The sequence below is a fragment of the Hoplias malabaricus genome, unplaced genomic scaffold (genome assembly GCF_029633855.1).
Source record: "Hoplias malabaricus isolate fHopMal1 unplaced genomic scaffold, fHopMal1.hap1 scaffold_76, whole genome shotgun sequence".
In the NCBI taxonomy this organism is placed as follows: Eukaryota; Metazoa; Chordata; class Actinopteri; order Characiformes; family Erythrinidae; genus Hoplias; species Hoplias malabaricus.
Window position 1 is genome coordinate 38,702 of NW_027101273.1, and position 18,244 is coordinate 56,945.

At 41.5% G+C, this 18,244-nt stretch overlaps 1 protein-coding gene across 1 annotated transcript in view; it reads left to right on the forward strand.

Moving 5' to 3' along the window:
• LOC136685464 (uncharacterized) overlaps positions 1-17,712 on the forward strand; it is a 37,355-nt gene extending 19,643 nt beyond the window's left edge. Inside the window, 13 exon segments of the mRNA XM_066659392.1 lie at positions 15-128; positions 393-506; positions 1,286-1,399; positions 1,564-1,728; positions 1,818-2,013; positions 2,187-2,390; positions 4,163-4,173; positions 5,119-5,618; positions 5,703-7,242; positions 7,488-7,661; positions 14,031-14,204; positions 16,351-16,397; positions 17,171-17,712. Of these exon segments, the coding sequence (XP_066515489.1) occupies positions 15-128; positions 393-506; positions 1,286-1,399; positions 1,564-1,728; positions 1,818-2,013; positions 2,187-2,390; positions 4,163-4,173; positions 5,119-5,618; positions 5,703-7,242; positions 7,488-7,661; positions 14,031-14,204; positions 16,351-16,397; positions 17,171-17,712 (3,895 nt within the window).
• The last annotated feature ends 532 nt before the right edge of the window (positions 17,713-18,244 follow it).

The window sequence follows — 18,244 nt, forward strand, 5'->3', positions numbered from 1 at the left end:
CTTCACATTTCCAGAGAGCAGACGTTCAGAGCAGAATCTCCAGACCCCAGCTGTGTGTCTCTGAAGAGCAACAACTCAATGGTTCAGCCTCCACAATTCAGCAATGAAAGAATCAGTTCTGATCTGAGGTGAGACATGAACCACATTCTAGTGAGTTTTAGCATGAGTCGCCTCAACAAGCAGCCTTTTAATTTTTTCTTGAGTTTTCTTGTGTGTTTTTGCTGTGTGTTAGTGGAGTGTGCCGTGTTTGTGCGGTGTGTTAGTGCAGTGTGGTGTGTTAGTGGGGTGTGCGGTCTTTGTGGTGTGTGTTAGTGGAGTGTGCAGTTTTTGTGGAGTGTAAAGTGTCTAGCGTAGCTTTAACTCTTCCTTATGTCTCCACTTCACATTTCCAGAGAGCAGACATTCAGAGCAGAATCTCCAGAGCCCAGCTGTGTGTCTCTGAAGAGCAACAAGTCAATGTTTCAGCCTCCACAATTCAGCAATGAAAGAATCAGTCCTGATCTGAGGTGAGACATAAACCACATTTTAGTGAGTTTTAGCATGACTCGCCTCAACAAGCAGCCTTTTAAATTTTTCTTGAGTTTTCTTGTGTGTGTGTGTGCTGTGTTTTTGCTGTGTGTTTGTGGAGTGTGCAGTGTAGTGTGTTACTGGAGTGTGGTGTGTTAGTGGGGTTTGAGGTGTTTTTGTAGAGTTTTAGTGGAGTGTGGTGTGTTTGTGAAGAGTTTTAGTGGAGTGTGCAGTGTTTGTGTAGAGTTTTAGTGGAGTGTGCAGTGTTTGTGTAGAGTTTTAGTGGAGTGTGCAGTGTTTGTGTAGAGTTTTAGTGGAATGTGCAGTGTGTGTTGTGTGTTAGTGGAATGTACAGTGTCTGTGTTGTGTATTTGTGGAGTGTGTGGTGTGTTAGTGGAGTGTGCAGTGTCTGTGTGGTGTATTTGTGGAGTGTGTGGTGTGTCAGTGAAGTGTGCAGTGTTTGTGGTGTGTTTGTGGAGTGTGTGGTGTGTTAGTGGTTTGTGCAGTGTCTGTGTGGTAAGGCTACAAAAATTAACTGACAAAATGTATAGAAATCAGTGATAAAAATAATTGGCAGCAGATTTCATTTTCAAGATTTTATTGATAATTCTTTAGTAACACATATATATTTCTCCTTTTAATCAGAGTGTGGCAGAGTGCACGGTGCTTGTTAATGGAGTGTGTGGTGTTTGTGTGTTGTGTTAGTGGTGAGTTTGTGGAGTGTAAAGTGCCTAGCGTAGCTTTAACTCTTCCTTATGTCTACACTTCACATTTCCAGAGAGCAGACATTCAGAGCAGAATCTCCAGAGCCCAGCTGTGTGTCTCTGAAGAGCAACAAGTCAATGTTTCAGCCTCCACAATTCAGCAATGAAAGAATCAGTTCTGATCCGAGGTGAGACATGAACCACATTCTAGTGAGTTTTAGTATGTGCTGTGTTTGTGTGATGTGTTAGTGGAGTGTGCTGTGTTTGTGTGGAGTGTGTGGTGTTTGTGTGGTGTGTTTGTGTAGTGTGTTTGTGGAGTGCGTGGTGTATTATTCGTGTGTTTCTGAGGTAGGTTCAGGAGTCTGATGGCAGTGGGGAAGAAAGAGTTCTTTAACCTAGTGGTCTTGCATGTGACACTTCTGTACCTCTGGCCTGAGGGCAGAAGTGTGAACAGTCCATGCTGGGGGTGGATGGGGTCTTTAAGGATGGAGGCAGCTCTACTGCGGACTCTCTGGTGGTAGATACTTTGCAGAGAGGGTAGTGGAGTCCTGGTGATCTTCTCAGCAGTCTTCACCACTCTCTGCAAGCGTTTTCTGTCCATCACAGTCGTGCTGCTATACCACACGGTGATACAGCTGGTCAGGAGGCTCTTGATGACACAGCTATAAAAAATTTCCGAGGGTTCTGGGTGACATCACAAATTTTCTCAGCCTCCTCAGGAAATACAACCGCTGCTGAGCCTTTTGACCAGCTGCATGGTGTTCAATGTCCATGCAAAGTCCTCACTGATGTGGATGCCCAGGTATTTAAAGCTGCTCACCCTCTCTACTTCAAGCTCCCGAATGAACAGTGGCTGTTGAGGTCTTTTTTTTATTTTTTTATTTTTTTATTTTATTTATTTATTTATTTTTTTTTTTTTTTCCTTTTTTCTTCCCTTATATTCACTATCAGCTCCTTCGTCTTGTCTGTGTTGAGGGTGAGGTTGTTGTCCTCACACCATGCTGCCAGCCTGGTCATCTCCCTCCTGTAGGCCTCTTCATCTCCATCAGTGATGTGTCCTATCACTGCAGTGTCATCTGCAAACTTGAGGATGATGTTGTCCTTGTGATAGGTGACACAGTCATGGGTGAACAGGGTGTAGAGGATGGTGCTGAGGACACATCCCTGTGGAAGCCCAATGTAAGTGGTGATACTGGCTGAAGTCCTGTTGCCAACCTGGCAGACTGGGGCCTGCCAGTCAGGAAGTCCAAAAGCCAGTGGCAGAGGGTGGGGTGCAGGCCGAGTGTGGACAGTTTGTGGGTAAGTTTGTGAGGGATGACCGTGTTAAAGGTGGAACTGTAGTCCACAAAGAGCATCCGGACATAGTCTTTATTTTCCAGGTGAGAGAGAGAATAGTGGAAGGCAGCAGCAATGCAATCCGAGGTGGATCTGTTGGCATGGTAGGCGTACTGCAGGGGGTCCAGGGTATCTGGTATACTGCGCTGGATGTGGGTCAGCACCACTCTCTCAAAGCACTTCATAATGGTCGGAGTGAGTGCCACTGGCCTGTAGTCATTCAGACGGGGGGGGGGTTCTTGGGGAGGGGGATGATGGTTTTGGTTTTGTAGCAGGTTGGAATGATGCTCTTGCTGAGGGGCAGGTTGAAAATGGAGGTGAGAACATCAGCTAACTCGATGTGATGTGATAGTGGAGTGTGTGGTATGTGTGCGCTGTTGTCGTGGTGTGTTTGTGGAGTGTGCAGTGTTTGTCGAGTGTATAGTGTTTGTGGAGTGTGTGTGGTGTGTTACTGGAGTGTGGTGTGTTAGTGGAGTGTGCGGTGTTTGGCAAATTAGGCTAACCCTAACACTCAGCTCCACTGCTCCTCCCACACACTCCGCTCCACTGCTCCTCCCACACACTCCGCTCCACTGCTCCTCCCACACACTCAGCTCCACTGCTCCTCCCACACACTCCGCTCCACTGCTCCTCCCACACACTCAGCTCCACTGCTCCTCCCACACACTCCGCTCCACTGCTCCTCCCACACACTCCGCTCCACTGCTCCTCCCACACACTTTGCTCCACTGCTTCTCCCACACACTCGGCTCTACTGCTCCTCCCACAAACTAAGCTCTTCAGCTCTACAAACACAAATGTCTACATAAATATTTATAATAATGCTAGAAATAACCAGACATTGTGAATATACACTCACCGACATTAAGTGATTAAACAAACACAATTTTATGAATTAAACTCTGCACTTAGGGATATTATATTTGTGCTACACCTTCTGTAAAATCAATATCAGATTCTTGATAATCTGACAATTAAAAAAATAAAAATGCCATAGGACATTTACTCCACAGTTCATGTTTCTACATATTCATCATGTCACTTTCTATATTCACAGGACCATTACAAAAATTCCACAGTAAAATTTCTTCATCTTCAGGACATCAATAGTCTGTTATATTGTGTCTTTAATGAGCCTTTTAGATTTTTGAGACACTGGAAAATAAAGAGATAATATCTGCGGAAGGAAGCTAAACGTGTAGTTTTTCCACGGTATGGAAATTGTGTTCTTATTTCTCCATCTAGCGGCGACAGAATGCAACTACTGCACCATTTAAGGCGAAAGAGAAAATCCTAATGAATCGATTGCTCATCCTTGGTGTCCTGGATCTGAATTTTTTGTTACTCATATTCTGGTATCTGAATTTCGTCTTCCGAATCTGAGCAACTTTGAAATAAATTGTTAGAATTTTTTTAAGCTTGTTCAATTCAAGAGAAATTATTTTCAGATGCATAATTGCGAAGCAAAATATTCAGCTACAAATTCAAAGGTGGTAATATTTCAAAAGCCGATGAGACAGATTTGCTTCCAAAGAACTACATTCTAGTGAGTTTTACCATGACAAGCAGCCTTTTAATTTTTTCTTGAATTTTCTTTTGTGTTTGTGTTGTGTTAGTGGAGAGTGCGGTGTTTGTGTGGTGTGTTGTTAGTGTGCGGTGTTTGTGGAGTATGTGGTGTGTTAGTGGAGAGTGCGTTTTTAGCGGAGTGTGCTATGTTTGTGTGGTGTTAGTGGAGTGCGCTGTGTTTGTGGAGAGAAAGGATTTGGCAATTTTTCATGGGTGCAACCCACATACTCAGCTCTACTGCTCATTCCACAAATGCATGTTACTTACAAATGTGTCACCATTTAAAAGGGAAATTAACAGACTTTCCAATGGTATAAGATTCATTGCCAAGAAGCATTGTTACAACAAATAAATAATCTACAAACACACATTTCCTTACTTTTTGTGCTGAGTTTAGTTTATTACAGAGTCCACTACCAGAAACCTCTGCTTTTCAGAGGTAGTTCTAAATCCTCCAGTAATGTATTTCAGGCTTTGTTCTTTGTCTACTGAAGTATGATTGTGAGAATATGTAAATGTACTCATTCACTTTTAGTTTCTAATTCCTCTCCTTTGATGTATTTCAGAATGAGTTTTAAATATTAAAATATTAAGATCAGTTCTAAAGGGAATATGCAAACAGTGAAGTGTTCATTTGTGATTTTTTGTAACATCCTGTGAACAGTACATTACTGAAGTAAAGATGAGAAACAACATTGGTTCCATTTCTTAGCACCTTGTGTCAGGCAGGTGATCCACTTTTCTAAATATGTGACATTGATTTATTTTCTGTAAATACAAATCGTGTTTATTTTCTCAGGTTTAAGTTTCTGTGTCAGTAACACATTACCCTCTGTGCTAAAATGATTATTATTAGATTAAGAAATGGAGAGTAGCTTCTCTTTGGTTGAACTGAGTTGTCAGTAAGTTACTTACTTGTACGAACTTATGTTTAAGTCTTGTTCAAGTTTCAGACTCTCTCACACTTACACATTCTGATTCATCAACTCTTGTATTTCTCCTCTAGCTCTGGGAGGGATGTGCTGCTTCAGGATGGTTCCAGGTGTGGAGTGTGTGAGCAGATTCAGACAGATCCAGGCTCTATCACCTGTGGACACTCTTTTTGTAGACAGTGCATCAGGAGCCTTAGGGACCAGTCTGTTCACTCAGGAGACTTGACCTGTCCCTGCTGCAGAAAGAGGTTTAAAACAGGCTCTGTTCAGTTTCCACACACGGAGGAGTCCATGGAGCTGGAGGAATACAAACCAGTGGATGATGTCCTGCTCAGTGTCTCAGAGAGAAACAAAATCAGCCTGAAGAACAAGTACGAGAGCTTATTTGAGGGATTCAAAACACAAGAGAATAAAATCCTCCTGAACAGGGTTTACACTCAGCTCTACATCATCGAGGGAGAGAGGGAAGGAGTGAATCAGGAACATGAAGTTTTACAGATTGAAAACACACCCTGGAAACAAAACCTGCCAGATACACCAATAAACTGTTTAGACATATTTAACCCTGTACAGTGTACGATGGGAGAAATGGAAGAAGACGACACCAGAGCTGTGATGGATGAAGATGTGAGACGTGAAGAAGATAAAGATCCACAAGTGGAAAATCTTAAAAGTGTTCTGACTAAAGGCATTGCTGGCATTGGAAAAACTGTCTCTGTGCAGAAGTTCATTCTGGACTGGGCTGAAGGAAAAGCCAATCAGGATATAGAGTTCATGTTTGTGCTTCCATTCCGAGAGTTGAACCTTATTAAAGACAAACAGTACAGTCTTCATGGACTTCTGTGTGACCTCCATCCTGAGCTCCGAGGTCTGGACACAAAGGAATATGACGTGTGTAAAACTGTGTTCATATTTGACGGCCTCGATGAAAGCAGAATTCCACTGAAGTTCTCAGAGTGTGAGAAAGTGTCAGACGTGACCAAGGTGTCTTCAGTGGACGTGTTGATGACAAACCTCATCAAAGGAGACCTGCTTCCCTCTGCTCACATCTGGATAACCTCCAGACCAGCAGCAGCCAATCAGATCCCCTCTCAGTACATCAGCCGTGTGACAGAAATTCAGGGATTCAATGATCCACAGAAGGAGGAGTACTTCAGGAAGAGGATTAGTGACCAACACCAAGCCGACAGTGTCATCTCCCACATTAAGACGACGAGGAGTCTCCACATCATGTGCCACATTCCAGTCTTCTGCTGGATCTCAGCGACTGTGCTTCAGCGAATCATGAAACAAGGGACCACAGAAATCCCTAAAACTCTGACTGCAATGTACTCACACTTCCTGTGCACTCAGACAATCATGAGGAAGGAGAAGTATGAGGAGGAAGATGAGAGAGGAACTCTACAGGAACACCTGAGATGCAACAGGAGCATGTTTCTGAAACTGTCTGAACTGGCTTTCAAACAGCTGATGAAGGGCAATGTGATGTTCTATGAAGACGACCTGAGAGAGTGTGGGATTGATGCCACTGAGGCCTCAGTGTACTCTGGGATTTGCACTGAGATCTTTAGGGAGGAGTCTGTGCTTTACCAGAGGAAGGTTTACTGCTTTGTGCATCTGAGCTTTCAGGAGTTCCTGGCTGCTTTCTATGTGTTTCACTGCTGTGTGAACAACAACACGGAGGAACTGCAGCTTCTGAAGCCGAAAAACATGAAGTGGTCTGACAGTGTTTCACTGGACGAGCTGCTGAAGGGAGCTGTGCGTACAGCTTTAAAGAGTAAGACTGGACACCTGGATCTGTTTCTCCGTTTTCTGTTGGGCATCTCACTGGAGTCCAATCAACAACTCCTGCAGGACCTACTGACACACACAGTGAGCAGCTCTGAGAGCATCAAGAAAGCAGTTCAGTTCATCAAACGCATAATAACATCAGAGGATCTTCCTTCTGACAGATCTATCAATCTGTTCCTCTGTCTCACTGAAATGGATCATTCCTCTTTATCCAGTAAAATCCAGGAGTATCTCAAATCAGAGAAAGGCTCAGATAAGAGACTGTCTACTGGAGAGTGTTTAGCGTTAGCCTACATGCTCGTGAACTCAGATGAGGTGCTGGATGAACTGGACTTGAGGAAGTACAACACCACTGAGAAGGGTTATTGGAGACTGATCCCAGCTGTGAGCAATTGCAGAAAGGCAGTGTGAGTGTTGTGTCTCAGTGAATTTATTTTAATATTTCAGTGCTGATGCTGAAGGAGACACATTTCTAGATTGGTTTTGGGGCAGGGTCTAAAATGTTACACAACAAAGTTCTGCAGTAAATTCACCTCAGTGTGTACATTAGGGATGTTCAGTGTAGGTGTGATATGAATCACAATTCCAAAATGAACATTTACTCTCTCTTTTTCTCTCTGAAATTCACATCTGTATTTACTTCACATTGCAGATTGCCTTGCTGTAAGCTGTTGATGAATTCCTGTGAAAGTCTCTGCTCTGTTCTGAAATCACCAAACTCACCCCTGAAAGAGCTGGACCTCATTAACACTGAGCTGCAGGATTCAGGAGTGAAGCTGATCTCTGAGGCACTGAAGAGTTCACACTGTAAACTGGAGACACTCAGGTGAGATTTCTGTGATTTCATTCCTGAATGGAAATAAGTTAAGACTGTTTTGATGGGTCTTTGATTTCAGCGGAAATGAGCTAAAGGGGAACATGTCCATACGTCTTAAAAAGCATTGACAACTCAGTGTGTATCTATATTTCTATTGTTTTGTTTGTTTAGTGTGTTCAGTGATTCTACGTACATTCAGAAAAGGGAAAAGGAAAACAGATTCACAGATATGTTTTGGCTCATTTATTCAGACAGGTGTAATGTTCCCAGTGCTTCATTTGCATTTCTCTAAATAGATTCTGTGATGGAGCACACCACCATATTTTTTCTGTGAAAGGTATTGGATCTCAAAAATGATGTTTAGAGGAAAAAGTACCTAATGCAACAAAGTAGTCACAACTGTAGGGACAGGATAGATTATCAGGGGGACCTTGGAAAGAACCATTTTCACAAACTCCCTGCAGCCCCCCAGCCTTTCTTCTTGTTCCTCATTTAAAGTACAGCACGGGGAGACAGCTGTGGTCTGGGAAATAGACTTGGGACTGGAAGGTTTGGCCTGAAATAATTATATTATAAAACATATTGTCCAAACATCTATCAATTCTGTGTTACTGAAATAATCATTTATTTTTCTTTCCATTAAAACTGTTTGTAAGGCGCCTTTCATCTGTTTGGAAATTATATCCTTAAATATATCGACAGGGGAAGCACAAGAATGTCTGCCTTCACTTTACTGAAATATTAGTGATGCTTCTGTGACGAGTGCATCGCAGTGCAGTAGCGGTCCAGCAAAACTAGACTTGCCTTTTTCCCGTTCTCTCCACTGGTGAAAGGTAATGTAATGGAAATTCAGATTAAATTTTAGAGCAGAACAGAAGCCACTTTGTTCAATAACTAGGAGAAAAAAGAAGTTTTATAAATCATGCTTAACGTACCAGGAACTTAACGTAACAGGGTGAAAGAGGAAGGTGGGGTCTCAGGTGACTTTAAATGTTAGTGTCTGCCCACTTTAGTATAAATTGATTTGTACACTTTAATTATTAATCCACAACTGAACACTGTGTGGTTATTTGAAGTTGTTATGCCACATTAACATCAGTCTGGAGCTGATTCTATCTGCACTTTCCTGAAGGACACACACAAAAAACATTTTGTGAGAAATGAATATATGTAATATTTCTCCATCACTCACTAAGTGTGACATTCGTAGTGCAGTGTAAATATGAAATCAAACCTGCAGATAAAATCAACATCTCTTTCTCAATTCTTTCAGAAATGTTCCTGTAACTATTCAGTGAGTAATGTCCTCTCTCTTTACAGATTAACTGGGTGTAAACTTGGGGAAAAGTCTTGTGAAGATCTGGGCTCAGTTTTACTGGTGAACTCCTCCCTGAAAGAACTGGACCTCAGTAACAATGACCTGCAGGATTCAGGAGTGGAGAAGCTCTCTGCTGCACTGAAGAGTTCACTCTGTAAACTGGAGACACTCAGGTCAGTTCTGTCAGTTCAGACTTGATATTTAATGCTCTTTAACATGACTATCATTATCTTTACAAAAATACATATATTTTTTATATTTGCATAAATCTGATTGGCTAGTCCTACATTGTCTCTTCAATCACTTCAGGACTTCTTTAAACTGTTTTCCACTGCTGGAGTAACGAACAACAGACTGAACACCAGACTTTACATGGTGTTTCCATGGTGATATTATCAGTCATACAGCCTACAAAACAAAACAGAGGTTTATTATTATTGTGATAGGCAGCCAGTGTCACTTTGGTCATTTATAGGGATGTCTTAATCCGATCTCAAAGATCTGTATTGGGTCCGATCACAGCGTTATTTTACTGACCTGTATCTGCTTTATTGAGCTCGATCTTAAGTCTGATACCCTGTTTCCTCTAGGCAGCAAGCTCAGATTCTCTCTTCCTTCTGTAGCATGTGTTGCTATCAGATTTGGCCTGCTGCCTGATTTGGACTGAATATGCACAGAACATTATGCATGTGTAGACTTTGCTGATAGCTCTAAATTGTATTAATTTCTTCTCTGAGGATAATTGTAAATAGACACAGCACTGTTTTGCTGAATGGTGTGTGTCCCTCAGTGTTATTCCGTCATGTTTTGTTTAAACAGAAGACTACCACAACAATATCTTCAGCAGTAAATAAACACATTTTGCAGGGGCTCCAGTTGTTTAAAGCTGTAAAGGACTGTGAGGAATGACTAACTCAGTGTTTATATGTGTTTAAAGATAAAGCTCTCCTCTGCTTTGGAAAACACTCTCTGCTCCTGTAAGCTACATGTGTGAAGTTCTGCGCATGCGCAGTCCAGATCCAGCAGGTCACGCGAATTGAGTAGCCACAGCATGCTTTGTAAATGTGGTGATCTGACTCTACTGGACACCCAAATTGAACCAAGGCCCACCCAGTCAGCCAGAGTTATTCCTTGCGTTTGAGTGTATGTTCACGGACTCACACCTTTCTGACTGTTCTGTACAAACACACATTCCCATGAGTCAGATTCAGAGCAAAAGGGGATGTGATTAGAGTCATCAGCCGTCTCATATTTGGACAATAAAAGCCGTGTTGTGTTTTGGGGATGCGTTTTATCCTGTATTTTTGAGGTGAGACTGAGACCATGATTTGTTTGAGACACACTGCTCTCCCTGAGCTAGAGGAGGGGCAGATTTGCACGGCTCCTAAACAGAGAATGAGCTTTTCGTTGGCTGTCACTTTTATTAAGCCAATCAGCAGCCAGAATTAGCTATCCATCATTTAGTGCTGCAGCCAATGGGGTCACATTCCCACCTACAGGGTTTTGTTTTGCATCTGTGCTGAGAGAAACGGGTCAGTGCTGTAAAAAGATATTACTTATTTTACCACTGTGTCCTAAAGAAACTACATTTCATTTCCCCCTCAACACACCTGTGATGACAATAAAACTGCCAGACTTTTAGAATCAAAGTAATTCTTTATACAGGTGTGTGAGACAAACATAGGAGTCCTAAATAATCAGACTAGTCTGTGTAATTAATATTAAATATGGTAATGAAATGAGGATGAGACTCTTTCAGAACTCTTAAACCGAGGAGATGCTTTTACTTCAGACCTCATTTTAATTAAATGAAAATATAAAGTAGTCATACAGCGGGTCTTCTGCTCACCTCCAAAATTTCTTTCAAATGCCGTTTTACTTTATGACTATTCTATATTTTCATTAAATGAAAAAGACTAGGAGAAAAGAGGAGGTTTGATAAATGGAGCTAAATGTAACAAAGAAAATAAAGTCAGACGGTGAAAGAGGTCCACTGTGATTTCAGAATAACTGTAAATGTTGATGTCTGCACCTACACATCATCAGCTGATTTTTCTCAGGGGAGTGTTTTACTGAAATCAAACACCACACACAACTCAGAACTGACACATTCAGAACTCACACAGGTTCAGTAAAGATTAGTGAATCGTTCAGGTTCTGTACCACATTCACACACCGTCACAAACTGTAGCTGATTCTGACCTCACTTTTCTGAATGACATTAGAGAAATGAGGCAGTTTGTGAGAAAAGAAAACACAGTGAGGTTTCTCCCTCTGTCACTGAGCGTGATGTTCCTAGCCAGGTCAATATATGAAGGAGAACCTATTCATGAAATATTCCTGTAACTATTCAGTGAGTAATGTCCTCTCTCTTTACAGACTAACTGAGTGTAAACTTGGGGAAAGGTCTTGTGAAGATCTGGGCTCAGTTTTACTGGTGAACTCCTCCCTGAAAGAACTGGACCTCAGTAACAATGACCTGCAGGATTCAGGAGTGGAGAAGCTCTCTGCTGGACTGAAGAGTTCACTCTGTAAACTGGAGACACTCAGGTCAGTTCTGTCAGTTCACACTTGATTTTTAATCCTTCAACAACATTAGTTTTATAGAACTTAGCATGTTTATTTAGAGGATACAATATGAAATATTAAGATGAAGTCAGGTGCTGGATTCCTAGATTATAATTCACTACTCACAAAAATCAGATCATCTTCTCCTACATTATCTCTGCTCTCTGAACACATCAGGACTTCTGTAAAGTGTGTCCACTGCTGGAGTAACAGTCAACAGCAGACTCTCCCCATGGTGATATTATCAGTCATACAGGCTAAGAACCAGAGCAGAGGTTTATTATTATAGTGATATACAGACACTGACTCTTTGGTTTTTATCTTTTAATGTGTTCTACACAGAGTCTGATCAGTGTAATGTAAAAGATCAGACTGAACTCTGTTATTCCTAAAAAATTTTTGAGTTTTAAAAATTGATGATATTGTCACAAACAATACGATATGGAACAGCCCTAATCACAAATACTTTATATGTGTATCTCTCCTTCTAGTGTGTTGTGTGTAGTAAAATGTTGATGACGAGGGAATGGCTAAGATTTTCTCCAGTGCGATTAAATTCATTCCAGTTATAGATTCACGGTCCATGTAAAGTATCAGTTCTGTATTTTATCATTTGTGGCTAAATCCAAAAATAGAATATTGTGGGTAAAATTTATTTATTCATATTTTCATTTGGTAAATTAAATAACAGTATAATTTAATATATAATTATTATATTTTGTATAATGGTATTATATTAATAGACTGAATAAATGTTATAGTTTTAAATTATTTTATCTTTTATATTTTAAAAATTTTATTCTTCATTTTCTACTCCTCACAAACATGACTTCATACATTAAAAATAGTTATTTTTAAGGTCTAATATAAAATATAAAGGAAAAGACTGGATTACTAGATTATAATGTAATGTAATATATAATGGATGACGTGCAATTATTTGTCATTGTATAAGGTACAAGGAAATGTGTCCTCCGCATTTAACCCATCTGTGACACACACATAGTGCACTAGGGGCTGTGAACACACAACCAGAGCATTTGAGGTTCAGTGCCTTGCTCAAGGACACTTCAGCCGTGGATGTACCTGCTGGACCTGGGGATTGAACCAGCAACCTTCCGGTACCAAGCCGGGTCTCTAACCATTAGCCAAGGCTACACTCCATTGGGATTAAAACACAACACAAGAACTTTCTGTATGTGTCTGTAAAAGGAAACATATGGTGTCACATCAACGTCAAAAATAGAGGATGCAGTAACACCAGGTGGAATATTTAAATCTGTACCTTTTTAAAATTGTGTAATTCGAGAGAGAGAGAGAGAGAGAGAGAGAGAGAGAGAGAGAGAGAGAGAGGAATTGCACTCACACACTGATCATAATCTCATTCTCAAACTGTCTGTTTTTTTGATTCTCAAATGGTGTTTTATCCTCTTCATTTTAAATGTTTTGAAATGGGAGGTTTGTGACAGTTTGGGGGCGGAGTCAGGGCCATTCTTCTCAGTGAATGCTATTGGCTGATGTCTCCTGGTTCTGTGACTGCCTCATACACTGTATATGTCCCTCCTACTGGGAGAAGCTTTCTACAGAAAATACTTCTACTGTAAAATAGGAGACTACACAGTATCTAAAACAATTTTGAGAGTATGTTTCCAAGGCCGTCCCTCAGCGTCTCTGTGCAGTAAGAGCAGGTGAAATATGAAGTAAATGTAGCTAGTGAACAGGACTCCACTCACGAGCTAATCAGTTCTTTAAGCATGTGGAAGTACGACTCAAGCATCGACTCTTGGCAAATGATTCAGAGAATCAGCCTCAATGTCAACTCAATCTAAGATTTCTAACGTCTTCCTGCAGTGAACATCATTTCCACATGTTTATCACATATTACTGTGATCTGAATTCACTGTATACAGTGGAATATGACCTTATCCCAACTCTGTTTATCCATGGTGCTGTCCTGGGGAAAACAGCAGCTCTGCTTCTCCCAGTAGGAGGGACATATACAGTGTATGAGGCAGTCAAAGAACCAGGAGACATCAGCCATTCACTGAGAGAAACTGCCCTGACCCCGCCCCCAAACTGTCACAAACCTCCCATTTGAAAACCTTTAAAAGAATAAAATTAGGATCTTAACTTAAACAGGGAGGTCATAGAATAGAAACCTTTACTGGATTAATGTCTGTATATTTACTTCTAGTAATAACCCCTCTGTGGGACACTGTTGTGATAATGTCGTGTTGTGATTTGATTCCATTTCTATTGAGTGAGGTTTTGAACAGACTCTAAAATGTCTTAGATTTATGAAAACAAACACTTTTTACTTTTTTTTAATAAGTTATACATTTAGATTTTAACCTGTTTGATATTGAAGTGTTTTTGTAAATTAAACAGAATTTGGTGTTTGTTGATTTCATTCTAAACAGCAGCTTGATTTGCTCTGAGTAAATACCACATCTCTCACTTTACTCTCTCTCTCTCTCTCTCTGTCTCTGTAGATTGTCTGGTTGTTTAGTTACAAAGGAAGGCTGTGCTTTTCTGGCTTCAGCCCTGAGCTCAAACCCCTCACACCTGAAAGAACTGGATCTGAGCTACAATCACCCAGGAGACACAGGAGTGAAGCTGCTCTCTGTTAAACTGGAGGATCCACACTGCAGACTGGACACACTCAGGTACAGACAGCTTTCTGTATTTGTGTGTGTTGAGTTACTGATGTCATCTGCTGTTACTGTATTTCTATAAAGCTCTACAGCTCATTGTTCATTCTTCATTTAGCCTCTGCTCTGCTCTAGTAGTATTTAATGGTTAGAGTATCACCTTTCACCGCTCTGTCTCCACTGTTCAGTGTAACTGTTGTCAGGCTGAAGGCTTGTGAGGCACTGAAGTAAAACTAAGCCCCATATAACAGTCTCTTTATGTGGATTGTAGACTGTCTCTAGAACAGTCTTCAGAAATGTACATTCAGTGTTTAGGGAAGTACAGGCATACTCTGGTACAACAGTTCTACGACCTCAATGCTGAAACACTTCAGACTGAAAGATCCTACACTACTGCTGCAACCTGAAACTGAGTTGACTAGTCCATCATTATCTCTGTATTCCTATCATTTCGGGACATCTAAATGGGTTGGGATCAATGGTCAACAGATTAAAGAGCAGACTTTAATACCCAGAGTGGTGTTATCAGTCATACAGGCTACAAACCAGAGCAGAGCTTTATTTATTATAGTGATATACAGCCATTGACTCTTTGGTTATTAATATTTTAATGTTGTCTACAGAGAGTCTGGGGATTGTAATGTAAAAGTTTAGTTGAATCTGTGTTCTTCCTAAAGTTATTCTGTTATTCGGGGCGTTTCAGTTTAGATTCTCTAAGAGTTTTTGTGTTTATCTGTGAAGCTGCAGACCATCAGTTCTGTTCAACTGTGTGTTTTGTTTTTCCTGAATGATCCTGATCCAAGGTCACACAAACACTTGGTGAAGTAGAATGATATAAAATGGACAATAGAACTCATTGCTGTGTTTAACAGTGAAAGTAAGAGCATTTTTCACAGGACTGGGTCTAAACAGCTGTGTGGTCTTTAGAAAACCACTGCTCAGTGTTAGAGATTAATCAGAAAACAAGGCTTCAGTTCACTATGGAGCATAAAGACTGGACTCTGGAGCAGTGGAGAAAGGTCATGTGATCTGATGAGTCCAGACTGACCCTATTCCAAAGCGATAGGGGTGTCAGGGTCAGAAGGAAAGTGGATGAAGTGATGCCCCCGTCATGCACCGTGCCCCCTGTACAAGCCTCTGGAGGCAGTGTTATGATCTGGGGGTCTTCAGTGGGTCAGGTCTAGACTCAGCAGTGTTATGATCTGGGGGTCTTCAGTGGGTCTGGTCTAGACTCAGCAGTGTTATGATCTGGGGGTCTTCAGTGGGTCAGGTCTAGACTCAGCAGTGTTATGATCTGGGGGTCTTCAGTGGGTCAGGTCTAGACTCAGCAGTGTTATGATCTGGGGGTCTTCAGTGGGTCAGGTCTAGACTCAGCAGTGGTGTGTGGCAGTAAAATGAAGTCCACTGAGGACCTGAATGGACTGAATGACCAGGTCGTCACAGCAGTGGATTGTTCCAGGACGACACCAAGATTCATCAGGCTCAGATTGTGAAAGAGTGAGGAATCATTTTCACACATGAACTGACCACCCCAGAGTCCTGACCTGAACTCACTGAGAGTCTTTGGGATGTGCTGGAGAAGACTTTACGGAGTGGTCCGACTCTCCCGTCGTCAATACAACATCTCCACCAAAAATGAAGGCAGCTCTGGAGGAAATAAATGTTGTGGTGTTGTAGAAGGTTGTAGAAACAGAGCCGTGGTGAATGTGGAGCGTATTCAAAGCTAAAGGTGGTCCAGTGAAATATTAGAGTGTGTGAGTTGTTTTGGTCGGGCAGTGTAGGGGTCTGTGATGAAATGGTCAGTGAGAGCAGGTACAAGGCAGAAGAACCTAATAAATGAGCAGATGAGTGTAGGATCTAGAAAGGGTTTAATGGCGCAGTTGTAGAAGAGTGACTCTGCTGCATTATTCTGTGTTGAAGGCTGAGAGGAACAGAGGGAAATGGAGGAAATGAAACACAGAGAAAGAGAGACAGAATATTTCTCTGTGATAAAAAGACAGAGGATGAAACACCACAGATGATGATCTTTCTTCTGTTTCCAAAAATGACATCAATGAATGACGCTGTAATGAAGCTGAATGTGGGGCTCAGAGAGAACAGTGAGAACACACACCACTCAAACACAACCATCAACTCACAACTGTGTGTGTGTGTGTTGTAGGTTGGAGCATGGAGGAGAGATCAGGATCAAACCCGGACCAAGAAAATGTAGGCTCTCTCTCTCTCTCTCTCTCACTTGTTCGTTTTCACTTTTCCTTTTCTCTCCTGCTCTTTCTCTTTACATTCATTGTGTCTCATTTTGTGTTGTTTGTGTGTTGTGTAGGTACCACTTCAGAATAAGACTTCACTTATTAAGGTTTATAATGGTTTAAAGTCTGTTTATTAATAGTTATGTTGTTAACACATTAATAATCAGTTATAAAGGGCACCAGTGACCTGTTGTTTGCCAAATAGTGAACCCACATCCATCTACAGTTAAACCTCAGATCTTGCCGAATACTGACCTCACTGTGTCTCCTCCATCAGTCGACATTAACCCCGTCAGCTCCAGCACATATTTGTTAATGAGTTTAACCCTTTAATGAATTACTTTAATGATAATGTGGTGAACCTTAACATGTGAAATGACTAAACTCACTTTCTCAGGTTTGAGCTTATTCTTTACCTCCACATTTTCACTAAGTTCTCTCACACTTTCAGTATTAGTCACAAAAGAGTTCACTGTCACACTTCCTTTCTCTGTGTTACAAAGGATTATTAATCACTTTTAAAGTGTTCACAGTGTAATTAATAACCATGTAATAACAGGCTTTTAAACCATTTATAAACCTTTATTAGTGTATTCTTGTTTTAATGTGGTACCATTTTATGTCTGATTGTGTGTCGTGTGTCTGATTGTGTGTGGTGTGTCTGATTGTGTGTTGTGTGTCTGATTGTGTGTCATGTGTCTGATTGTGTGGTGTGTATCTTGTTGTGTGCAGATGCCTGTGAGCTCACACTGGACCCAAACACAGTGAACACACTCCTCTCTCTGTCTGAGGGGAACAGAAAGGTGAAGCGTGTGATGGAGAGACAGTCGTATCCTGATCATCCAGAGAGATTCAGTGACTGGGACCAGGTTCTATGCAGAGAGAGTCTGACTGGACACTGTTACTGGGAAACTGAGTGGAGTGGGGGAGGGGGTTATATTTCAGTGGCGTATAAATCAATCGGGAGAAAAGGACTCGGTGCTGACTGTTGGTTTGGAGCGAATGAAAAGTCCTGGAGTCTGTTCTGCTCTAATAACCGTTACTCTGTCCATCACAATAATAACAGAACTGCTCTCCCTCCTCCTCCCCCCAGCTCTAACAGAGTAGGAGTGTATGTGGACTGTCCGGCCGGCACTCTGTCCTTCTACAGCGTCTCCACTGACACACACACACTCACACACTTACACACACTCACCACCACATTCACTGAACCCCTCTGTGCTGGGTTTTATCTTCATACAGGCTCCTCAGTGAGTTTGTGTCAGATAAAATAGTGCTGTGTGTGATCTATTGATTTGATTGGTCTTTTCTGTCAAACGAGCTGCTGCTTTAAAATGTGAGGAGAATCACAAAAGACGATGAAACAGAAATGAAGCTCAGTTTGTAAAAGAAAGCGAGCAGAGAGACTCTTCAGGGACAAAACAGTGATAAAACCTGGATCTGAGTGAACACTACACCCCTGCACTTCTCTCTCTTTTATATCCCTGATGTAAACAGGATTTTTCAGCTGTTTATTTGATTTCTCTCGTTATAAAGCGCTGTGTTTATTTACACTGTGCGCTGGTCTCCATCGTCTCTCACATCAAATCTCTGGGGAGTCAGTTACAAAACAGTGGATTCTTTGTCTCTGACGTGTCCAGCTCGGTCCTACTTCTGTATCCCAGGCTCCTCAACACCATCTGAGCGCCTCTTCTCTACAGCAGGAAATATAGCTTCAAACAGAGAGAACCAGCCTTAGCCCAGAACATGGGAGAGGTTTCTATTGTTACTCTGTAATGAAGGAGTGAGGGTGTGAGTGAGTGAAGG